Source organism: Microcaecilia unicolor, chromosome 4 (assembly GCF_901765095.1).
Source record: "Microcaecilia unicolor chromosome 4, aMicUni1.1, whole genome shotgun sequence".
Lineage (NCBI taxonomy): Eukaryota > Metazoa > Chordata > Amphibia > Gymnophiona > Siphonopidae > Microcaecilia > Microcaecilia unicolor.
This window is the reverse complement of record NC_044034.1, coordinates 195860597-195886529: the sequence shown is the minus strand read 5'-3', so window position 1 is coordinate 195886529 and position 25933 is coordinate 195860597. Positions and strand designations below refer to the sequence as shown.

Below are 25933 nucleotides of genomic sequence, written 5' to 3'. Positions count from 1 at the left end.
CTAGATTGCCTTTTAAAGGCAAGCTGCTCTTTGGGGTCGAGCTGGACAAAATCGTGACCGATCTCGGCACGTCTAAGGGCAAGAAATTACCCGAGGTCAGGGCTCGGGTTAGTACTCGTCCCGATACCTCCATACCGCCCGGGCAAGTCGGGTTCCTCTGCCCCTCTCTCTCAAGAGGAATTTCTCCCCCAAGCAGCATTCCTTTCGCAGAGACCGCCGTCCCGGAGGTGCTCCCTCCGGTCCTCCCCCAGGGTCTCGTACCCAATTGACGGGGCCCTTGGTCCACCCCCAGTGCAGATTGGAGGACGGCTGTCCTCGTTTCTGGCGAGTGGACCACTATAACTTCAGACGCGTGGGTGCTGGAAGTCATCAGAGACGGCTACAAGCTAGAGTTCTGCCAACCCTTAAGAGACGGGTTTGTACTCTCTCCCTGCAAGTCTCCGGTCAAGCTGTGGTAGTGCAGCAGAACCTTGGACAACCTGATCCGCCTGGGTGCGGGTCGTTCCGGTGCCAAAAAATCAGATTGGCAAGGGACGTTACTCCATTTACTTTGGGGTTCCAAAGAAAGGAGGTTCTGTCCGGCCTATCCTCGACCTCAAAGGGTCAATCGGCCTGGAAAGTGAGGCACTATTCGCATGGAGACTCTCCGCTCTGTTATAGCGGCAGTGAAGGCAGGAGAGTTCTTGGCTTCCTTGGACATCAAGGAAGCGTACCTGCATATTCCCATCTGGCCTCCTCTCCAACGCTTTCCGCGTTTTACAGTCCTGAGACGACACTTCCAGTTCAGAGCCCTCCCTTTCGGGTTGGCTACTGCTCCGCGGACCTTTTCCAAAGTAATGGTGGTCATAGCGGCCTTCCTGCTAAAGGAAGGAGTACAAGTCCATCCTTATCTGGACGACTGGTTGATCCGAGCCCCCTCTTATGCAGAGTGCGGCAAAGCTATGGCCCGGGTAGTTGCTCTTTTTGAGCTCCCTGGTCTGGATCATCAACTGGAAGAAGAGCCAGCTGCGCCCGACTCAGTCCCTGGTGTATCTGGAGTTCGATTCGACACCCAAGTGGGGCAGAGTGTTCCTGCCAGACAATCGGATTGTCAAGCTTCAGGCTCAGGTGGACTAGTTCCTAGTAGCCTCTCCTATTCGGGCTTGGGACTACGTGCAGCTGTTGGGCTCTATGACGGCCACGATGGAAGTAGTGCCCTGGGCCAGGCTCATATGAGACCACTACAGCTATCTCTGCTGCTGCGCTGGACTCCGATGTCGGAGGATTATGCTGTGCGCCTTCCCGTGGACCCAGCAGTGCGCAAGGCGCTGAGCTGGTGGACGCAGACAGACAAGTTGTCTGCAGGATTGCCTCTGGTGACCCCGGAGTGGATTGTCGTCACGACAGACGCCTCTTTGATGGGCTGGGGAGCCCACTGCTTGGGAAGGACAGCGCAGGGGCTCTAGTCTCCTGCAGAGGCAAGTGGTCTATCAACCTCCTGGAACTCAGAGCCATTCGCTTGGTGTTATTGGAGTTCATCCCGGTACTCGTGTTGAAGCCTGTACGGGTCCTGTCGGACAATGCCACGGCTGTGGCCTATATCAACCGCCAGGGAGGTACCAGAGCGCCCCTCTAGCCAAGGAGGCTATGAGTCTTTGCCAGTGGGCGGAAGCGAACCTGGAGCAGCTTTCAGCGGCCCACATTGCCGGAGTCATGAATGTCAAGGCGGACTTTCTCAGTCGCCATACCTTGGAGCCCGGAGAGTGGCAACTATCTACTCAGGCGTTCTTGGACATCACGAAGCGCTGGGGCCAGCCGAGCCTAGATCTGATGGCGTCATCGGCCAATGGCCAAGTGCCGCGCTTTTTCAGCAGAGGACGGGACCATCGATCCCTGGGAGTAGATGCTCTTCTCCAACAGTGGCCGACACAAGAGCTCCTCTATGTGTTCCCGCCCTGGCCCATGTTGGGCAGGGTGCTAGACCGGGTGGCAAAGCATCCCGGCAGGGTAATCCTGGTGGGTCCGGATTGGCCCAGACGTCCCTGGTATGGCGGACTTGTTCAGGCTCTCAGTCGACGACCTCTGCGGCTGTCAGTGGAGCAGGGCCTGTTACATCAGGGTCCCGTGGTGATGGAGGATCCCTCTCCCTTTGGTCCTTACGGCCTGGCTATTGAGCGGCAGCGTCTGAGGAAGAAGGGCTTCTCAGACAAGGTCATCGCCACTATGCTGAGAGCGAGGAAGCGCTCTACTTCTACTGCTTACGCCAGGGTTTGGCGTATCTTTGCAGCATGGTGTGAAGCAGGCTCACTTTTCTCCCTTCACTGCTCCAATTTCTTCAGTGTTGGCGTTCCTGCAAGAAGGTCTGGAGAAAGGCCGTCGCTCAGTTTTCCTTAAAAGTCCAGGTAGCGGCTCTGGCTTGCTTCAGGGGCCGCCTGAAGGGTGCTTCCCTGGCTTCGCAGCCAGATGTGGTGCGCTTTCTCAAGGGAGTTAATCACCTGCGCCTCCTCTGCACTCAGTGGTGCCTGCGTGGAATCTCAACCTGGTGCTAAGAGCATTGCAGAAGCCGCCTTTGGAACCCTTGTCGAGGGCATCTCTGAAAGACCTGACGTTGAAAGCAGTCTTTTTGGTGGCTATCACTTCAGACAGAAGAGTTTCCGAGCTCCAGGCGCTCTCATGTCGAGAGCCTTTTCTGCAGTGCACTGAGGCAGGAGTGACTATTCGCACAGTGCCTTCCTTCCTGCCCAGATTGGTTCTCGCTTCCATGTGAATCAGCAGCTCTGTCTCCCTTCCTTTCGTAGGGAGGACTACCCAGAGGAGTACTCCGCTCTTGAATATCTGGATGTGAGACGAGTCATCATCAGATACTTGGAAGTGACCATGATTTCCGGAAATCGGATCATCTGTTTGTCCTGTTTGCAGGTCCTCGTAAGGGTCTGCAGGCTGCTAAGCCTACAGTGGCAAGATGGGTCCAGGAAGCCTTGCAGCGGCTTATGTGGCCCGCGGGGAAGGTGCCGCCTATCCAGCTGAAGGCTCACTCCACGAGAGCTCAGGCGGCCTCGATGGCAGAGGCCGGATCCGTCTCCTTGGAAGAGATATGCAAGGCGGCAACGTGGGCTTTCGGCTCATACATTCTCCAAGCATTACCGTTTGACTGTGGCTGCACGGGCGGAGGGCCCGGTTTGGAGCTTCAGTGTTGAGTAAGGGATTTATATGTCCCCGCCCTGGGTGAGTACTGCTTCGGTACATCCCACCAGTCTATGGATTGATCAGCTTGATGATATGGAAGGTAAATTATGTATAATCATACCTGATAATTTTCTTTCCATTAATCTAGCTGATCAATCCATAGCCCTCCCAGATATCTGTACTGTTTATATTCTGGTTGAATTTTAGGTTCAAGTTTAGCCTTCAGTTACTTCAGGAGGACTTCGTGTTCAAGTTCTTCTTTCTCTTGATTCTTCAAGAGTTGAGAACGATTTTGTGTTACAGTGGCTGCTGCATTCCTCTCCCTCCGTTTTACGGGGCTGGATTGAGACATAAATTCTGCCGGCACTCCCTCCCCGCTTCGTGCGGCTGTAGGGCAGCTTTGTACCCCTCCCGCTTCGGCGGTGTTAGGGTCAGTCAGCATCCTCCGCGGTTGCGGTTTTGCAGGATAAGCCAGATCCCCCCGCATCGGCGGGTGTGGTGTCCCTCCCCGCTCCGCGGGGATGAGCTGGACGGATTACCCTCCCCACTTGTGTGGGGATGCGCTGGGTTAATTCCCCTCCCCCGTTTCGGCGGTGGTGAGCTGGGCAGAGTGTCCCTTCGTGGGTGTAATTCTCTAAGTGCTGAGTCCTGCGGATGGAGCTTTGATATCGACCTACCTGAGGAGTTTCCTGCAGCACATGACCACATATAGGGAGGCAAAGTTTGCTCATCTATCTCCACCTGCTGGTGATGGACACACCCACCAGTCTATGGATGATCAGCTATGATTAATGGAAAGAAAATTATCAGGTATGATTATAAATAATTTTACCTTGCAGCCATACAGTGGTAACTAAAAGAAGTTGCTGCAGAGGGTTCTTTATCTGTTTCTATCAACTCCACAAACTCTTGTATTCTTAGGTTCAACAAATAAGTAATTATTAAAATTCAAAGAAATAGAACACTTACAAGGGAATCGCACTAGGAAGGTCCCACTTAGGGCAAGGATCTTTGGCTTAAAAGCCAAGAGTCACACCACCTATCTGCGATTCCCCGGATAAGTCAGGAAATATATTTATCGTTGAACCCAAAAAAACTATCAACCATGTGTCGGAAATACAATTTCAAAACATTATTCCTATCTAAATCAAAGGCGAAAGTCACTAGTAATATAGCTTTTCCAAAATATCAGTTAAGTTCACATCTCTTTTCTCTGATAAAAGAAGACTATTTAGGGGAAATATAAATCGCTTTAGACACTGGAGGGTGGCTCAGAAAATGTTTGCAAATTATCAGAGAAATATTTCTTCACAGTTCAATAAAAGAAAAAATTCCATAGTCAAAATTTCTATTTTATATCTTGGACTTCCACTTTGTAGATAAGTATTGATATAAATTCTTTAATTCACAGGTTTATTCCTGAAAAATTTTAAACATCTGAAGAAGAAAGTTATTCACACTCTGCAGCGCTTCTCATAATGCGTCATTGTGACATTTTTTGGCTTCACCAGGTCCAATTTCTCCACAGAAACCGCTCCAGATATCTTCGGGGGGGGGGGGACCACTCTCCAATCCCCCAGTTGGTTTTATTATCTGGAGGTCGATGCTGCGCCAGGACCTCCTCGGGTCGCGTGAAAATCCTGACCCACTTCAGGCGTTTCCACTGTCCACGGCCATAGCGAAGTGTTATTGTTTCCGGGTCTTGGAGGGGTCGTGCCAACAGGGGGACTCAAAGTCACTCCCTCTCCACTGAAATTCGGCAATAAAGCCTGGCTGTTTCCCGAAGCAGAACCGAAATCCCCGACGTTATGACCCCGAATCTCTCCAAAGTAGGCTGAGAAGTGGTGGGAACCCCAGCCGTGTTCAAGGAGGACAAACACCACAGCTTTACTTTTCTCTTCCCCATTCTCTGGGGAGCGCGTCTACTTCTTCAGGTATTCTGGCATAAAATGGGAACTCAACTAACGTACGTCCTCCCTCAACGCCATCCTTGGATCCTCCAGTTTGGGACACTCTTTGTCTGGTTTCTCCTCAGATGCCTGTCTGATATGGGTAACCCTACAGCATAGCCCTCTGAGTCATTGAAACACTGAAGCCCCTCCACCACGACAAGGTGGTGTCCCTTCGGAGGGGATGAGTCTGTAAATTTTAAAATAGATTCTCATTTACTTGTCTGTTTATTTAGTTCGGTTTTATTTTGTATTGTTGGATATTTATGTTCTAATTTTTGTGCCTCGCATAGAATCAAATGAGAGCAGGTTCTAAGTGTCTTAAATAAAGTATATGCATGCATTTTATAAGGTTTGCTCATACAGGAAATACTGTGCCTGGTGTACACATAGACCTGCTATATTGGGGTTCATACTTATATAACTGTGTAAATAAAAGTATTTTTGATGTGTAAAACATGCTTTACACAAAAGAAATTGTTTATAAAATGACTGTTGTCTGTGGAAGAGTGCTTCTTACATCAGTTTTGATTCTACAGACATTTTGTCTCTTTAAGATCATATGTGCTCTCTGGTGATGATATTCTGTTGTCCCTCAGGCAGCTGCTGCTTTTGTGATGTTTCCAGTCCAGATTATCACCACCATTGACTCCCGAGTGGTTCAGCTTGATTATCTGGATGGCAGACTGCTTATATCTTCCCTCACTCGCTCCTATTTGTGTGATACAGAGAGGTAAAACCATGTGTTAAATCTGTATGTCTGGGTGCAACAATTTTAACGGTGTTTTTCAGCATGCTCAACCTGTTTTTTTTACCTCCATGTGGTCTTATTTGTAGCTATCTCTTTATTCCCTAATTCATTTAGGGGCCCTTTTACAAAGTGACAGTAATCCCAACACATGCTAACTTGAGCCTACTGCTGGTGCAGTGTGGTTGCCGGCGGTAGTACCAGCTCGAGTGTGCTATTAACCTGGCGGTAATCTGGCATCGCTGCAGGAGCCCTTACTACCACCTCAATAGGTGACGGTAAGTGCTCCCCGCTGCATGGCCATGCGGTAAAAGTTTATCTTGGGCCGCATGGCCATTCTTTTGGGGGCAGGGGTGCTTTTTTACCTGCTGCGATAAAAAAGGGACCTGGTGTGTGGGGAAAATGCCACCACTATCATAGGGCCCTTTTTCTCCTGTATTTTAGTAAGAGGAACCCTTAGTCACTTCCGAACGGTTAACATACACTGTTAGTAAATGGCCCCCTTTTATTTTTGTCTTTTGGTATTGTGTTAGAGTAAAAGCTGTACATTGTTTACTATGCAAAAAGTACAACATGGTCATGTAACAGGTGAATCACCAGCGCCCATCATAAGTGAATTAGTGCCACCCTAGAAAAGGAAATCCACGAGTTTGTTCAATTGTTAGCTTATCAAAATCTGTCAGTTCTAATGAAATGTCAAAAACAAAGCATCCATTTATTCAACTGTCAAAAGCTGAAAAAGAAATCATGCATGGATCTTGTTGTGGCAACAATAATTGCCTAATCAAGGGAATAAATATTCTCCGAGGACAAGCAGGCTCAATTTTCAAAAATTCAAGAATCCTCTCGAACGTTCCGTCGTGCGGGCGGCTTCCCGCCCGTGACGCGAACGTGCAGTGATTAGTTCTTTTCTGTCCTCGATCGGGAATGTTGTTGTTTTTATTACATTTGTACCCCGCGCTTTCCCACTCATGGCAGGCTCAATGCGGCTTACATGGGGCAATGGAGGGTTAAGTGACTTTTGCTTACGTTCCCCTATTTTTGGCTCAGGAGATCAGTTTTGTTGTTTTTTTCACCCTCTTGTTTCACCTATTTGCTTTTCTTTTCATTCCACTTTAGACAAAAAATATATATATTTTCCCCTTATTTTATTACTCTTCTTCCCCTTTGAAGTTTTCTTTTCGACGTAGCCCCTTTAGGCTGTTCAGTTGGCTGTTCTTCCCTCCTTTGTGCCCTTTTTCTTGGCACCATCGAGCCTTTTGATTTCGCGACCACCGTTTTCCCCTCCATGTCATCGAGGACACCCAGCGGCTTCAAGCGTTGTACTCGATGCAACCGGACCATTTCAAGTACCGACCTCCACGTGTGGTGACTCCAGTGTCTTGGGCCCGACCATCTACCAGCTTCTTAAAAGCTGTGCAAATTGATGAAAAAATGGAGCCAAGCTGCTCGAGAGGCTCAGTGTGAAAAACTTTTTCCAGATCGGTCTGGTCCTTCGGCATCGACATCGGTACCGAGGTTGGTGGCGTTGACGTAGAGGGAAGCATCGACATCGGGAGTTCAGGTAATGGCTGCCAAAAGACCACATCGCACTGGGAGCATCGAACGGGTCTCCACCTGTTTTGAGGCCTACTGCTATACAGGCTGCCCGGGACCGACCTGTGTCGTATCTGGCCCCGAGGAGGCATGAGGATTCCACGTCCTTTTCGGTACCAAGGAGTCTCGATGATGGGCGTCGAGCGAAGGCGAAGAAGCACCTTCATCAATCTTCCATGCACGATGCTGAGGGCGTCAGCACCCGAGAAGCGTCGGTGCTGGGAGGACCACTCACCCTCCATACAAGAGGTGCCGATGCGTCGGTTGTCTGGCAGCCTGGTACCGGCTCTCGAACCCCCTCAGCTTCTGACACCGACTTCTGCACCGGCCCCACAGCCTTTCCGATGCAAGCTCTCGACGAGCATATCCGGGCCCTTCTTCCAGAGCTCCTGGAGTGTTTGCTTTGCCAGTCTGCCTCGGTATCTGGGGTGGTTGCGCCTTCTGTATCGACTGCTGAGATGGTATCTGGGCCATCACCTGTGAGGCGGTCTCCGTCCTCGGTACCGCTTGCAGTACCGGTGCCGGTTGCCACCCGGGTCGATTTCCCCCTCAACGTTGGTGGAGGAAGCTTCGCCGGAGTCCAGGCAGGGTTCGACTTCTCGACACCCTCCATGAGGTCGTCAGTCCTCCACGTCAAGATAGGCTCAGGTTCGGGCTGCTCTTAGGGAGCTTTTGTCTGACACCAATGAGGAGCTCTCGTGGAAGAGGAGGAAGACCCCAGATACTTTTGGAAGAAGAGTCATGTGGGGTTCCCTCTGATCCTACTCCGCCAATTGAGAGTAGAATGTCTCCTCCTGAGAGTCTCTCTTTTTTTCATCTTTTGTTAGGGAAATGTCTAAGGACATTCCATTCCCTATGGAGGTTGTGGATGAGCCCAGGCCGAGATTCTCGAGGTCTTGGGACTATCCTTCTCCGCCTGCTGAGGTTGCTACGCCCCCCATGCCTAATACACTGAGGGAAGTGCTTATGCATAATTGGTTGTGCTCTCTATCTAATCCAGTTGTCCCCCCAAAATCCGAGTCCCAGTACAGAGTCCATGGAGAGCATGTAATGGTGAAGGCCCAACTTCCTTACGGTTCCATGGTGGTGGACTCTGCTCTCAGAAGAGCCAAGATTACTAGAGACTATGCCTCGGCGCCCCCAGGAGGAGAAGGTATCAGGCCGCTATGCTCAACGCCAAGATCCAGACGTGCCAGCTCTACACGAGCATTCACTTGCGGAACTCGGTGAGGCAGCTGTCCAGTTTAGTTGAAGCACTTCCTCCGGAGCTTGCTGAACCTTTTCACCAGGTGGTCAGGCAGCAGAAGGCGTGTCGCAAATTCCTGGCCAGGGGTCTACGACACTTTTGATGTGGCATCCCATGTAGCTGCTCAGGTATAGTGATGCGCAGACCCTCATGGCTGCGTGTCTCTGACCTGGATCAAAAGACCCAGCAGCGAATGGCCGAATGTTCCTTGCTGGGGGGATAATCTTTTTGGTGAAAAAGTAGAGGACATGGTCGATCAGATAAAAAAGCATCATGATGCCATGGATTCTCTCTCACTGCCGGACGTCTTCTGCTACTGCCTCCTCTTCTAGGAGGTTTTTTGGAAGGAAGAGGAGTGCTCCCTATTCCTATAATAGGCGTAGGTACACTCCTGCTTCTCGTCAGCCTGTCTAGGCTCAGCCCCAGCATGTGCGTTCCTGTCAACACCATGCGCCTATGGCCCCTAGGGCGCCCCAGCAAAAGCAAGGGGCGGGCTTTTGACTGGCTCCAGTTCAGCATAGCCTCAGAATCAGTGTCCTTGCCAGACGGCTTGCTGGTCGGGAGGAGGTTGATATTTTTTCACCAAAGGTGGCCTCTTATAACCTCCAACAGGTGGGTTCTTCAAATAGTCGGCTAGGATACACTCTCAATCTGGTATCCAAGCCTCCAAATTGTCCACCGGGAGCTCAGTCTTTCAGCTCCCAGCACAAGCAGGTACTTGCAGAGGAACTCTCCGCCCTTCTGAAGGCCAATGTGGTCGAACCCGTTCCACCAGGGGAAGAAGGCCTGGGATTCTATTCCAGGCACTTGCTTGTGCAAAAGAAAACAGGGGGGATGCGTCCCATAATAGACCTAAGGGCCCTGAACAAATTTCTAGTCCAAGAAAAGTTCAGGATGGTTTCCCTGGGCACCCTTCCCATGATTCAGGAAAACGATTGGCTATGCTCTCTGGACTTAAAGGATGCCTATACTCACATCTTGATACTTCCAGCTCACAGGAAGTATCTTCAATTTCGGTTGGGAACTCGGCACTTTCAGTACTGTGTACTGCCCTTTGGCCTCGCATCTGCACCCAGAATCTTCACAAAGTGTCTAGCAGTTGTCGCAGCATCGCTACGCAGACTGGGAGTGCATGTTGTTTCCTTATCTTGACGATTGGGTGGTGAAGAGCACCTATTCGACTGCTGGAGCTACTGGGCTTTGTAATCAATTATCCCAGGGCCCATCTTGTCCTGGTACAGAAATTGGAGTTCATTGGAGCTCTGTTGGACACATGGACATCTTGAGCTTATCTTCCCCAGGCAAGGGCAGACAATCATCTGGCCCTCGTGTCTATGGCTCGAGCGTCTCAACAGATCACAGCTCAGCAGTTGTTGAGACTCTTAAGACACATGGCCTCCACAGTTCACGTAACTCCCATGGCACGTCTACATATGAGATCAACTCAGTGGACCCTAGCTTCTCAGTGGTGTCAAGCCACAGGGAATCTAGAGGATGTAATCCATCTCTCCACCAAGTTTTGCAGATCCCTTCAGTGGTGGACCATTCGATCCAGTTTGACCTTGGGATGTCCATTCCAAAAGCCCGCTATGAAACCTCCACCAGTGTCATGGGATCTCAACGTTGTTCTCACCCAGCTGATGAAAGCTCCTTTTGAGCCACTGAATTCCTGCCATCTGAAGTACTTGACCTGGAAGGTCGTTTTCTTGGTGGCTGTTACTTCAGCTCGTAGAGTCAGTGAGCTTCAGGCCTTGGTAGTGCATGCACCTTATATCAAGTTCCATCATAACAGAGTAGTCCTCCGCACGCACCCCAAGTTCCTGCCAAAGGTGGTGTCAGAGTTTCATCTAAACCAGTCAATTGTCTTGCCAACTTTCTTTCCCCGTCCTCATACCCGCCCTGGCGAAAGCAATTTGCACACCTTGGACTGCAAGAGAGCATTGGCCCTTTAGACAGTCCGCCCAGTTGTTTCTTTTGATCCCAACAGGAGGGGAGTCGCCATCGGAAAATGCACAATCTCCAGTTGGCTAGCAGATTGCATTTCCTTCACTTATGCCCAAGCTGGTCTGACTTTAGAGGGCCATGTCACGGCTCACAATGTTAGAGCCATGGCTGCGTCAGTGGCTCACTTAAAGTCAGCCTCCATTGAAGAGATTTGCAAGGCTGCAACGTGGTCATCAGTCCACACATTCACATCTCACTACTGCCTTCAGCAGGATACCCGACGCGACAGTCGGTTTGGGCAGTCGGTGCTGCAGAATCTGTTCGGGGTTTAGAATCTAACTCTACTCTCCTAGGCCCATTTCTGTTCTGTTCCAGGCTGCACTCTCACTTGTGTTCATTTCAGGTCTATCTGTTAAGTCCTCGCCATTGCGAGGCTCAATTGACCAATGTTTATTATTTTGAGTGAGCCTGGGGGCTAGGGATACCCCATACGTAAGAATATTGAGCCTGCTTGTCCTCGGAGAAAATGACGATACGTACCTGTAGCAGGTATTCTCCGAGGACAGCAGGTTCAGTATTCTTACAACCCTCCCTCCTCCCTGTTGGAGTTGTTCCACTTATATTGTTTTGCTTTTTATTTAACCAAGCACTGCACGTTCGCGTCGCAGACGGGAAGCCGCTCGCACATGCGCGGTGAGTCTGCCCGCGTAACGGAACATTCGAGAGGATTCTTGAACTTTTGAAGTTTCTTCAGGTCTCCTGGGCTGTCGCAGACAACGACCCATACGTAAGAATATTGAGCCTGTTGTCCTCAGAGAATACCTGCTACAGGTTTGTATCTTCATTCTACCTACATTTTTTTAAATGTGGTCCTTTTGTAAGTTTCCATGTAGAAGTGTGTTGTGGCTCAATTGTTCAACGATCTAACTTAGGATTAGTTGGAAATGTCATGGAGTGGTTTAAGGGTTCTCTTAGTAGGAGGCAGTACAGCGTAATGAAGAATAGGAAATTCTCAGTGACTTGGAGTTCTGTAGTTGGCGTTCCTCAGGGTTCTCCTTTGTCATTAGCATTGTTTAATATCTTTGAGCGCCTTATAGTAACATAAATGATGGCAGGTAAAGACCTACTGTCCATCCAGTCTGCCCAACAAGATAAACTCGTTTTACATGGTATGTGATACTTTATATCTTTATACCTGAGTTTGATTTGTCCTTGCCATTCTCAGGGCACAGACCATAGAAGTCGGCCCAGCATGGTTCTTGTACTAACTTCTGAAGCTAACATCGAAGCCCCTTAAAATTTACACTCAAGCCCATCCATATCTATTCAGTCACGATCAGGGTGTAGACCGTAAAAGTCTACCTGTCACCGGTTTCGCTTCCCAATTACCGGTGTCACCACCCAATCTCCGCTAAGATTTCATGGATCCATTCCTTCTAAACAGGATTCCTTTGTGTTTATTCCCACGCATGTTTGAATTCCATTACCGTTTTCATCTCCACCTCCCGTTGGAGGGCATTCCACTTATCCACCACCCTCTCTGTGAAAAAATACTTCCTGACATCTCCTGAGTCTGCCCCCCTTCAACCTCAATTCATGTCCTCTAGTTCTACCACCTTCCTATCTCTGGAAAAGGTTTGTTTGCGGATTAATACCTTTCAAATATTTGAACGTCTGTATCGTGTCATCCCTGATTCTTCTTTTCCTCCAAAGTATACATGTTGAGGTCAGCAAGTCTCTTCTCGTACGGTTTGCAATGCAAATCTCATACAATTTTTGTAGCTGTTCTTTGCACCACTTCCAGTCTTTTTATTTCTTTAGCAAGATATGGCCTCCAAAAATGAACACAATACTCCAAGTGGGGCCTTCCAATGACTTTTAGAGGGGCATCAACTCCCTTCTGCTGGTTATACCCCTCTCTATGCAGCCTAGCATCCTTCTGGCCACGGCTGTCGCCTTACCATTGTTTCTTCACCTTTAGATCCTCAGACACCAACACCCCAAGGTCTCTCTCCTGAGTCAAGCTTACTAGTCTCTCCCCTCCTATCCAGTATCTCTCTTGGGTTTCTGCATCCCAAGTGCATCACTCTACACTTCTTGGCATTAAAGTTTAACTGCCAGACCCTTGACCATTCTAACTTTTGGAGATGCCTTCTGATTGTTTCTACTTCCTCCAGGGTATCAACTCTGTTGGCTATTTTCATGTCATCCGCAAAAAGGCAAACCTTTCCTTCCAACTCTTCAGCAATATCTCCCACAAATATATTAAATAGAATAGACCTCAGCACCGACCCCCCGAGGAACTCCACTGCTCGCCTTCCTTTCCTCCGAGGGGATTCTGTTTACCACCACCCTCTGCCATCTGTCAGTCAACCAGTTTCCTGTTCAGTTCAACCTTTTCATCTTATTCACAAGTCTTCTGTGGGGGACCGTATCAAAGGCTTTGCTGAAATCCAAGTAGATTACATCTAGCACACGTCCTTCATCCAGTTTTGGTTATCCAGTCAAAGAAGTCAATAAGATTCGTTTGGCAGGATTTTCCTTTGGTAAAACCATGTTGCCTCGGGTCCTGTAACCTGTTGGCTTCTAGAAAGTTAACCATATCCTTTCTTTCAGCAGCGATTCCATTATTTTTCCTACCACTGATGTGAGACTTACCAGTCTGTAGTTTCCCACTTCTTCCCTCTCCACTTTGTGAAGAGGGACCACATCCGCTTATCTCCTATCCCACGGAATCTCTCCCGTCTCTAAAGATCTATTAAATAAATCATTGAGGGCCCACCAGGATCTTTTTTTTTTATTTTTTATTTATGCATTTTTCATTTTACATTCATGATTAAACATAAATATATAGGAATTCTGAGGAATTATAATATTTTTACAATATCACTAAGGAAAACGTTTTCAATATTAAGTCCACAAAGTGATCCAAGAACAAAGAAAATACTTACCCAAAAAAAGAGGAAAAAAAAAAGAAGAAGCAGAGGGCATCCACTGAGTGCAGCCGATGCATAGTATTATACTCAGGGTTTTCAATTCTACTCTTTACTAGAGATAAATTCAAGTAATTTCCCAGGATCAAAGAATATATAATTAGAGGAATTAAATGATACAGCACATCTACAGGGATACTTAAGCAAAAAAGACCCACCTAATCTTGGTTTCAGCTGCAAAAATTCCTTTCTTCTTTTCTGCGTATCCCTAGTTAGGTCAGGAAACACTTGAATCTTTGATCCTAGGAAATCGTCATTTATGTGGCGGAAATACAATTTAAATATGTTATTACGGTCAAGCTCAAGAGCAAATGTCACCAGCATAGTGGTTCTTTGTTATTTCCACTGAATTCTCAAGGAATTCAGTTATGTTTCAACAGTTTTTATTGATGATTCAACAGTTTTCAAACATAACCGTTAATTATGACCTTTTAAGGACTACATCATATTTGTATATACTCATCCATAACATTTATCATCAATGGTTTTATCATTTTCTCCCTCCCTCCCATCAACCTTATCACCATAACCAATGTATTTACTTTTGCATTGTGACATGAGTATCAAAATAAATATTAAATCAACTTATACCTCATCTTATGCGGTTTTTATTGTGTCATCTAATTCCCTCCCTCCCCCTCCCCCCATCCTTACCAGCTATCTTATAATGTTCAACAACTTTTATTGACGAATCAACTCGATAAGTATAGACTTTAAATACAACAGGTAACTGATGCAATGGCTAAACTTTTTTGTAGGAATAAACCAGTGACTTGAATCGATATGTTTGAAAAGATTTTCTCCTCTCCTTCCCTCAGGCCGTTATCACCAGAACCAAAATGGTGGCACGTTTTTGTGGAATGAATAATAAACTAAGATACTAATAGCATCTAAAATCACAGATTAGGCATTCTTTATATGCCAGTCCAATGACTGAGTTATATATTTCTCTACCGGCCTTCTTCATACGCTGTCCAAATCACTCTATAATGACCTCCCTCCCCTTCCCCCCCCAAAAAAAACCTCTTCTACCTACTCTTCTCCATCTCTCTGCCCTCACATACCATTTAATACTAAACTTCGCGCCCGAACAGACAACGATTGTATATAAGGATGTGCCAGATTCTCAAGAATCGCTCTCTTGCCTTCGGGGAGGGCCCACTGTCCGTCGCTCATGCAGCAAAAGGTCATGGAATTGATTTCTCCAATACCAAAATCTGGAGGATCGACACAGAGCCATCTATTCATGATCATTTTCTTCCCTAAAGTACAAGCTTTACGTATAATTTGGCAAGCGCCCCCCCCCCCCCCCCCCCCCCCCCCGTTGGAAGCCAGATAGTTCGAAATTGTCCAGTAGAATCCCTGATGGAGAAAGTGGAATCCTAGATTTCAATAACCCCTCTAAATACTTAAAATCTTCCTGCAATAAGCTTGTATTAAGGGACACTCCCAGAGACAGTGAAAAAATGTCCCCTCTCTCTACAATTGTATTTTTACCCTTCTCTCCTAGCTAACATATTACCCGCTCTATTACTAAATTCAAAAACTTTCTGCTGCATTAAACTTCTATGAAACTCCATCCTTTTCATCTGTATTGTTTGCAATTCTGATCTCCATTAAATGCTGAGAGCCCCCTTCCCTTTGATGCATGACTTCCTGTCTAGCCAATTGCTTACGGACCTCTAATTCATGTGCTTCTCCCTCCCTTTTCCGATATGCCCCCTTTCGAATAAGATGGCCCCTTATTACCCGCCTTCAGTGCATCCCAGAGTCCCTTCTGACACTTCTCCATTGTCATTTATTTCTAGATATTCTTTAATGGCTGCCTGAATTTCCTGACAATCCGCCTCACCATCCAAAAGGGACTCATTAAGTCGCCAGACCTTTCCCGTCCCCCTTCTTCCCATTCCCTCAATAAATCCATACTAGTGCATGATCTGACGCATGTATACTTTCAATCTCAGCACTTTGTATTTCTCCCCACAATGTTCTATTGCACCAGATTGCATCAATTGTAGTGTACGAGCTTTGTGCATGCGAATAATGGGTGAATTGCTTTTGACCTGGATGGTGTAGTCGCCGTACATCATCAAATCTAGGTCCCTCATCAGCTTAAGTAATTGAGGTCCTCCCCCTCCCAACCTTCCTTTTGAATGGTCAATCTCACCCACTGGGAAATTAAAATCCCCCCCCCCCCCCTCCAGATAATCATACCTTCCACAAAGGATGTCAAGTCTGCTGTGATTTTATCATAGAAACCGTCCTTGCCCGACATTAGGGGCATACACATAGACTAAAGTAGCAGGGCTATTATTTATCCTCCCTTTAATTACAATACATCTTCCTTCCCCATCTTTATAGATAGCTTCTTTAGTAAATTGCAAATTTTCCTTCACATAAATTACGAACCCTCCCGTTTTACTCCCCTTGGGGTCTGCAAGAGGGAAACCTTCACCCAAGCCTTTGTTCAAAATTAGGGATACATCCTGCATCCTAATGTGGGTCTCTTGCAGCATGACTATGTCCCAATTCATTCTGCGCAATTCTCTAAAAATAATACTTCTTTTATTCGGACTGTTTAAACCATTAACATTCCACGACCCCACCCTCAAACCCCCCTCCCACCCTTGGGCTTCCCCTGCAACTGCCCCCTCCTTCTCTGGCCAGTTTTCGCCCCTTAGGAAGTGAGCCCTCCCCAGAGATCTGCTAATTTGCCTTTAACTTTATATTCAACACTCCCCCTCCCTTCTCCCCATTACTTAATCTCCCCAAACATTAACCACTTATACTTCCACCTTTTACTCTACAATCCCTCCCTCTGTCCAAAATTTATCCAGTGTCCATAATCAAACCAATTCAGGTTCCCTCTCCATTCTCCGTTCCTGTTGTCTCCGCACGTGGAGAGAGGCGATCCTCCCACCCTACAGCTTTCTCCAGCCATTCTGCTCCTTCATAGCCGGGCTTCGCCGCTGTTGCTGGGCCCCTTCTTCCTCTCTCGGGACATCTGTGCATCCCATTTCACGCAATACTTACCAGGCCCCCTGATGGGATTGAAACCTGCGGGTATTATTTCCCACTGTTATTTGTATTCCAAACGGGTGTAACCACCGATAACACAGCCCAGCTTTCTGAAGATATGTCGTGACTTCTTTGAAGTCCCTCCTCCTCTGTAACGTTTTCCTGGCTAAATCTTGGAATACTCTGATTTTACCAGTTTTCCATTTGATTTCTCCCAGGTTTCTCGCTTTTTTCCACACAGCCTCTTTTACTGTAAATTTGTGAAAGCAGGCAACTGTGTCTCTAGGCACTCCACCTCTTTGAGGACCCAGACTTCTGTGCGCCCGTTCTATTTCTATTTGTTCCAGTGCTTGATTGTCACCATCACCGTTATCCTGCTGAAGTAAAAAGACACAAATTTCCTTTACTGTTTTCACTGCGTCTTTATATTGGTCCTCTTCAGGTATTCCCTTGAAACGCAAGTTGCATCTGCGTGTTCGATTTTCCAAATCTTCTAGCAGAATTTCCATTTCTAGTTTGGACTGATGTTCTGTTTTAATTATCGCCTGGATGTCCCTCACTTCCTCCGTTATCGCCTCAGTCTTTTCCTCAGTCTCTGTGAGTCTGTTGCCGGTCTCTCGCATTTCTTCATGAAGTTCGGCTACTGCTGTATGAATGCTGCCTCTCGTCGCCACCATTTCCGTCTTTAATTTTTTAAAACACCGTACAAAGTCCTGCTTACTTATCTCGGTGTCGCTTCCTTTGAGCTCCTCGGGGTCCGGGTCTGATTTGGAATCATCGGCGGCCATTTTGGCTCCTTGTGTCACCGCCCAAAGACCCGCTCCCTTGCCTTCCTTACTCGGAACTTCCGACGTGTATTAAACTTTGCAAGCTTTTTCCTAGCTGCCATGCCTTCAGTATCCTTTGCACTTTGTTTGGGGAGAAAACGCCACGTTTAACGGGGATCGTGTCTTAATTTCGCTCCGGCGTGTACAGAGCTCCTCAGTTAAGCAGCCATCTCCCTGAGCTGACGTCACTTCCTCCTTCATATGCACAATTTCTTTTGTTATATGCATATTTTATGAGGTGCTAGCCCCTCCCTAGCAGCACTTGGGGATGCCTCCACTGTAGTAAAGATAGATGTATGCAGGCTGTATGCACAGAAGTCTACGTGCGTATTACCTGAGCTATTTCTACACATATAAACAGTTTATCAATAGAAATGCCTTATAAAGTTACTCGCTTGTTGAATTACTTAAAAGAGCATCTTGCTATTCAGGGCCTGCTTTGTTTCATTCCTTTGCAAGAGAAAATAAAAAATGTGTTCTTATATTTTAAAAAATAAATAAAATAAAGTCCAAAGGTAAACTGCTCTTTTCATTAACATCTGGTTCTTTATCAAAATAAAAGGATTGACTTTTCTTATGTAAGATTGAGCGGTTTTATTCAAACTTTTAGATCAACCCGTCGAGCTCAATGTTCAGTATGGCAGTTTCCACATAAAGATAACTAAGATTTTATTCATTTATCTTTATGCGGATTGTTAGCTGTGCTATCCATTTAAGCAGGACCAATGACTATCAGGCTTATTTTCGAAAGAGAAGGACGCCCATCTTTCGACACAAATCGGAAGATGGGGGCGTTCTTCTCACAGGGTCGCCCAAATTGGCATAATTGAAAGCCGATTTTGGGTGTCCCCAACTGCACTCCGTTGCGGGGGTGACCAAAGTTCACGGGGGGTGTGTGTCGGAGGTGTAGCAAAGGTGGGACTTGGGCGTGCCTAACACATGGCTGTCCTCGACCCGTAATGGAACAAAAAAAGGGCGTCCCTGACGAGCACTTGGACGACTTTACCTGATCCTGTTTTTCTTACAACCAAGCCACAAAAAGGTGCCCGAACTGACCAGATGACCACTGGAGACAATCGGGGATTACCTCCCCTTACTCCTCCCAGTGGTCACTAATCCCCTCCCACCTTCAAAAAAACATCTTTAAAAATCTTTTGTGCCAGCCTCAAATGTCATACACAGGTCCATCACAGCAGTATGCCGGTCCCTGGAGCAGTTTTTAGTGGGTGCAGTGCACTTCAGGCAGGCAGACCGAGCCCCCCCCCCCCCCCCCACCTGTTACTCTTGTGGTGGTAAAGATGAGCCCTCCAAAACCCACCAGAAACCCACTGTACATACATGTAGGTGCCCCCCTTCACCCCTTAGCGCTATGGTAGTGGTGTGTAGTTGTGGGGAGTGAGTTTTGGGGGGCTCATCACCCAAGTTAAGGGAGCTATGTTCCTGGGAGCAATTTGTGAAGTTCACTGCAGTGCCCCCTAGGGTGCTCGGTTGGTGTCCTGGCATGTCAAGGGGGACCAGTGCACTACGAATGCTGGCTCCTCCCACGACCAAAGGGCTTGCATTTGGTCGTTTCTGAGATGGGCGTCCTTAATTTCCATTATCACTGAAAATCAGAAACGACCAAGTCTAGGGACGACCATCTCTAAGGATGACCTAAATTTGCAAGATTTGGGCGTCCCTGACCGTATTATCGAAACAAAAGATGGATGTCCATCTTGTTTCGATAATACGGGTTCCCCGCCCCTCCACCGGGATGTTTTGCGAGGACGTCCTCATCAAAACTTGGGCGTCCCCTTCGATTATGCCCCTCTACATGATCTTAAATTTTAAACAGACAGTGATCCATTTAAGTTAGGATAGTTAATTATGTGGTCCTACTTGAACCCAACTCAACGACAGTGGCTGAATGTTGTCACTAGCCACATTCCTGGAATGTATCTTTGCCATCTCATTTTATGTGCATAACTTTGGCCAGATATGGAGATATCTGGCCAAAAATTAATTCTCCAGTCTAGAATTTTCAGTTTTTATTTTATTTATTTTTGTTACATTTGTATCCCGTGCTTTCCCACTCATGGCAGGCTCTATGCGGCGGGCAATGGAGGGTTAAGTGACTTGCCCAGAGTCACAAGGAGCTGCCTGTGCCGGGAATCAAACTCAGTTCCTCAGTTCCCAGGACCAAAGTCCAGCACCCTAACCACTGGGCCACTCCTCCACTATTTGCTTAACATCTAACATTAAACATAGAAATCCTTGTGACCCTATTGCCCCAGGTTGAAAAAACATCTTAGATTGTGAGCCCACTAGGGAGAAAAATTACCTGCATATAATAAGTACAGTGCTGCATACATCTAGTTGTGCTATAAAAATGAGGAGGAGGAGTAGAATATTAATCTCATTGTGTTTATTCTTAGAGGTGAAATATTTAGGCTATGTAAGGAAAATTAAGAGTATTTCTGCTTGAAATGTTGCCTTTATTTCTTATTTGCAGGAAAAACAAGTTAATACTTTTCTTGTTTTGTACTAGAGAGAAGTTCTGGAAGATTGGTAACAAGGAAAGAGATGGAGAATTTGGAGCTTGTTTCTTTCCCGCTGGGAAGAATTCTGGAAATCAGCAGCCATTAATCTACTGTACACGCCCTGGATCCAGAATGTGGGAAGTGAACTTTGAGGGTGAAGTGCTCAGTACGCACCAATTTAAACAGCTGCTGTCCTTGCCTCCTCTTCCTATTATTAATCTAAAGTAAGGACGGTAGTATTGCTAATGAAAAATGGATATTTGTTAACCCTTACAGCACAGATAGCCGACTGTGACTATATTTAAAATAAATGGGATATATGACATGAACTTTTTTTTTTTTTTTGCTAAACCTCATTCTTAATAAAAATGTAAATTCAGCAGTGCTTCCTACTTGCTGAAGTCATTTAAATTTGCAGTGAGTGGGAGTGGAGCCGGTTAGAAAATATCTACATATCTCTTAGGGGTCCATTTCCTAAGCCTTAATAAGACCTACCGCATTCTTACAATAGCTTAAATGGCGTACTGTGGGATGCGGAACAACCACCGGGGTGGAAAAATGAGATCTGCTTTAGATAGGTGTCGCGCATCGTCCACAGACGTGACAATAGGACAGTGTAGAAGCAACAGGACTTCCAAAAATCCAAAGAGATGTAATGAAGAAATATGGTCTTTATTCAGTACTAAAGTTGGACTAGACACAGCACCGTGTTTTGGCAAAGTGCCTGCCGCATCATCTTTTCACTTTGTTTTTCCAGAGTTGTTTCTTTGTTGCTGATGCGACTTTTAACTGTTTACTAGCATCTTTTTAAAGACTTGATACTGTTTTTTTCTCATTTGCATATTTTCAGTCTTCCTTTATTTTTCTTCACTCAATGTGTAATTAAACTCTGGAATTCGTTGCCATAGAATGTGGTAAAGGCAGTTAGCGGAGTTTTAAAAAGGTTTGGACGGCTTCCTAAAGGAAAAGTCCATAGACCATTATTAAATGGACTGGGGAAAATCCACTATTTCTGGGATAAGCAGTATAAAACGTTTTGTACTTTTTTGGGATCTTGCCAGGTATTTGTGACCTGAATTGGACACTGTTGGAAACAGGATTCTGGGCTTGATGGACCTTTGGTGTTTCCCAGTATGGCAATACTTATGTACTTATGTCACCACTATAGACAGACTCCTGAGGCAGGCACTTTGCCGAAATACGGTGCCGTGTCGAGTCCAACTTTAGTATTGAATAAAGACCATATTTCTTCATTACGTCTGCTTGTACTGCGGGATGCGCTCAGGTGTCCAGTGATAGCTTCCAAATTGGCGTGTGTTACATTATTTTTTTTTTTTATTGGAGGGGTGTGGATGCTCCTGTGCTAATCAGTGCAGCTACATTACCAAGCACTAACTAGTGTAGGAATAGCACAAACCTTTACCATCTACAAAATGGATGGCGGTAAGTTCATGCAGTAATTCTATTCATTTTTTTAATGGCTGTGTTCTAATGGCAACATTAGTGCACAGTTATTAATACAAAAAGTGGAAAATTGGCCACTTTACTGTTGTGGTAAAAATGGTCTTGGTGTGCAGGAAAAATCCACATAAGGGTGCATTAAGGCTTTACCACAGCTTAGTATAAAGACCCCTTTGTCTGAATTATCTGTGCTGATAGAGATGCGCGTGTCTTTGGTCATATCGCCTACTGTCTCTGGTCTTCTCCTTTGCGTGCCATGTGTAGGTTTTCCAGCTGACCCACCTAAGAAGTGATTCATAATAGCTGCTTTGACTATTCTTGCAAGCGAGCAGAATATCTAGAGCTGTAGATGGTTGATAATAAGTGCGCTGACTGACATGTAAAGCAAGCTGTAAGTTTGATTGCAAGTGGGAATATGACAGCCAGAAAGTTTGCAAAGGATCCCAATCTTTCTGTACAGGAACCTGTGAGTTCTCCTCAAGTGCATGGGGTAATTCATGACTGAGCACTTGTATAAATAATACAAAACCTTTCCCTGTGCAGGTACATCCACAGGGAATTTATACACTTAGGTTTATACCTGCTTATTCTCATGCGCAAGTTTTCTGGGTAATTTCAAGGGTATGTGCAAAAATGTACCCCTTCGCAGCCCTTCCCATAGAAAAGCCTCTGCTCAGTTTGGGTAAAGATGTGTATGTGCATAACTTTGTGCACATATCAGACTCCTATTTCCACATACAAACACTACCTTATATACAAATGTTTTTGGTTTTTTTTTAGATTTCAGCACATGAAAGTGTTTTATGTATGAAAATAGATGTTGATAAAATTGCACACATCCAATATACACTTGTGCAAGTAATTTTATAATAAGGCAGCAAAACTGTGAGTTACATCTATTTTATAAAGGGAACTTATGCACATAAACAACTTTGGGGAAAAAGAGCCATAGAGATTTCCACCTGCTCTTAGGCTATTTTACATCCATCTGCTGGTAGTTTGTAAGATATGCTTGTAAGACCAAACTTTGCCTGTGGGAACAGCTCCACTCATTCTAAGGTAGAAGTCCTTGCGTTTTATAAATGTATATGTAGACTAGTTTTACCTGAGAAATGGTTTATTTGTAGTGCCTCATACTCCCACCATCTCTGCTTGCTGATCCATCATGGAAAGATCTGATTAATAAACTGTAACCTACCAGCTAGGGATCCCCTATTTCCTTCCTCCTGAACATAGTGTAAGCATAATGTAGCACTTTGGTAGTAGTTTCTCAGTATGTGATTTGTAATTCTTTACTCATGATCAAACAGTACTTCCCCATAACCTCATCAGGGTGATTAAAACATTTGCCACTGCTATGTGTAAGGCCTCCAGCTCAATCCTAGAGTCTAATCTCACTTTCTGGGTTGGTTCATGGTGCTGCAAAAAAAAAAAAAAAAAAAAAAGGCATTCACTGCAACTGGAGAGGGTGGTGGGATGGTGGTTCTTGGGAGTTGTAGTCATTGCTTAAGGGTGACAGCTGTTGGCCAGATTCAGTTCCCTTAAATTGTGGAGTTATTGGAGGAATCCTTGTGCATTGTTTCTGGCCCCAGATCAGTACTGTACATAAGAACATAAGAATAGCCATACTGAGTCGGACCAGTGGTCCATCGAGCCCAGTATCCTGCTTTCAGCAGTGGCCAATCCAGGTCACAAGTACCCGGCAGAAACCCAATTAGTAGCACTATTCCATGCTATCAATCCCAGGGCAAGCAGTGGCTTCCCCCATAATCATCTCAACAACAGATTTTGGACGTTTCCTCCAGGAACTTGTCCAAACCTTTTTTTAAAACCCAGATATACAAACCGCCGTTATCACATCCTCTGGCAACAAGTTCCAGAACCTAACTATTCTTGAGTGAAAAAATATTTCCTCCTGTTTGTTTTAAAAATATTTCCATGCAGTTTCATTGAGTGTCCCCTGTAGTGACTAGAAGAGGATTTAAAAAATAAGGAAATGAAGGCTCTTGGTACCAAATTTCATCATTGTTTTTGATTTGCGCTGAAAGTACAGTTGTGTGGAAAAGTTTAGTCACACCTGGTTTAACGTTTCAATGAATCCCTAAGGCACGCTGAAAAATGGCATACGCTGGTGTAGGTGTGTGCTTTGGGCGCGCGCAGGTCCATTTTCAGCGCTCTTGCAAAAAAGGCCTTTTTTTTGTGGCTGAAAATGGATGTGCGGTAAAATTAAAACCAGCACGTGTCCATTTTCGACCTGAGACCTTACTACCATTCATTGACTTAGCGGTAAGGTCTTGCGCGTTAACCGGGCGGTAATTATCAGCGCGCATACACTTGTGATTACCACTGGGTAAGTGCCATGTGGTAGAAAATTTCTACATCGTGTTTTGGACGCATATCAAAAATAGAATTGCCACCCAGGGCATGCGGTAACCGGGCGGTAGTTCCTATTTTATGCGTGTTGGACGCACGTAGCGCCTACGTGCCTTAGTAAAAGGGCCCCTAAGTGAACGGAAACTACTGACACAGCCTCTACCAAATTAAAAATGCCATCATTTTGTACATTTATTGTATAATTACTGTAGCCAGCCAAGAGTTTTTCCGATATTGCTTTTGAAAATTTTTTGCACACTTCCTTTCAAAGCTCTTCTAACTCAGAAATATTCTTAGGTCTCCTTACATGCACTATGTGGTTGAGGTGTGTCTTCTGATTTTCAGCAATATTCGGTCTTCAGCTTTCTTTCCTGTACGTACTTCATGGCTAAATTTGAGAGGTGTTTTTAAAAAAAATCATCTTACTAAAATATCCAGCCTCTTAGCTTCGGTTTCTTCACTGACCATGCGATGTTTAGCTTATAGCATGCAGTGATATTTAATCAAATCTATTTTTCTTCCACTCACACATTATTTCCTTTGCCATCAGCTGCCACACAACCCCAAAGTATAATCTGCTTTGTGCTTAATGGTTTTGCAGGGTATTTTCTTCAAATGCTTCACTGTTTTTCTCCAAATGTATCTTGTGTGGTAATAACCAAACAGCTCTTATTTGTTTTCATCAGTCCAAAGTACTTCCTTGAAGTTTCAGGCTTCTGAAGCCTCCCCCCCCACATTTCAGACAGTAAGATCATGTGGGATACAAATGCAATAAATAAATAAATAAATATTAAAGATTTTCTTCTGACAGCTCTGATGACACTATTGTGGAACTGTAGCCAACTACTCCAGTGTCAGCTAAATGTTTCAGAAGATCATTTACAGTGATCTGTAGATTTTGTTTTGTTGAATTTGACCCATTGTTAGGTGACTCTATCAGATTTTTCTTGGCCTTTCAGGTTTTGCCTTGCTTTGAGTGTTTCATGTAACTTCCATTTCGTAATAGTCTTGACAGTGAAAACTGCTGGCTGGAAGCATTTAGAGTATTTGAAGGAATTTCCAAAACCTGCTAAGTCCACTTTCGGCTAAAAATGAGCTATAGTTTTGTATGGATAAAGGATAGGGTTACCTACCAGTGTAATTAATTGTTGAGATGAAGTGTGTTTTGTCATTCACCTGCAGCCAAGTTAAAATAAGATTAAGATTTGTTTCCAAAATCAGCAAAGTGTTTCCAAAATCAGTAAAGTCCAGGCGAATGTTAATGCCCAAACCAGTTAAGCCTTGTACATTCTATAGCCGTAATATACCAGATATCATGGTGTGCAGCAGCCATTAATGTGGTATGCTAGTTTTGTCACATGCAGTGTCATATTTAGATAAACAGGCAACAGAAAAATGTTTTAAAGTTTAATCTTAGTTTGATATTTTTAATATGTTGTACCTAACACATGGGGCTCATTTTCAAAACAGAAAAACGTCCTAAAGTGGCACAAATCGCAGACATAAGGGCTATTGTAATGGTATACAGTGGGTTTTTGGTGGGTTTTGGAGGGTTCACTGTACAATATTTTGGTAAAACAAAATATGAAAGTGTAAAACCCCTGAGAGAAAAGTTACACTGGTTTCCACTTAAAGAAAGAATCACGTTCAAGGTATGCACTCTAGTCCATAAAATCATTCACGGGGATGCCCCAGCTTACATGTTAGATCTGGTAGACTTGCCACCCAGAAACGCTAAAAGGTCATCCCGCACATTCCTTAATCTTCACTTCCCCAGCTGTAAAGGTCTAAAATATAACGCATGCGTCAAGCTTTTCTTACCTGAGCACGCAGCTTTGGAATGCATTACCGAATAACCTAAAAACTATATACAAACTAACTAACTTTCGAAAATTTCTGAAGACCTACCTCTTCAACAAGGCATACCACAACGATCAACAATTGTAAATGTGACACATCTTCACTTTACCTATATTCGAAACTGTTTTTCTTCTTATATCTGGCTGTTAATTTTATTATGACATCCATGTGTTTGTATGTAACAAATCCTCTAATCTGGAATGGTGAATGCCATAACGGTACATTGTAGCCACA

The 25933-nt window shown here is 45.4% G+C and overlaps 1 protein-coding gene across 6 annotated transcripts in view; it reads left to right on the top strand.

Annotated features, from left to right (window-relative positions):
* The window catches only part of HPS5 (HPS5 biogenesis of lysosomal organelles complex 2 subunit 2), a 379294-nt gene that overhangs the window by 56622 nt on the left and 296739 nt on the right, over nt 1–25933 (top strand). For all 6 annotated transcript variants that reach the window (XR_003941938.1, XM_030201106.1, XM_030201107.1 and 3 more), the window contains exons 6-7: nt 5714–5847; nt 20014–20229. Coding sequence is in view for 5 of the 6 variants with exons in the window: in XM_030201106.1 (XP_030056966.1) it covers nt 5714–5847; nt 20014–20229 (350 nt within the window). In the remaining variant the exon portion in view is untranslated. The remainder of the gene's footprint in view (nt 1–5713; nt 5848–20013; nt 20230–25933) is intronic.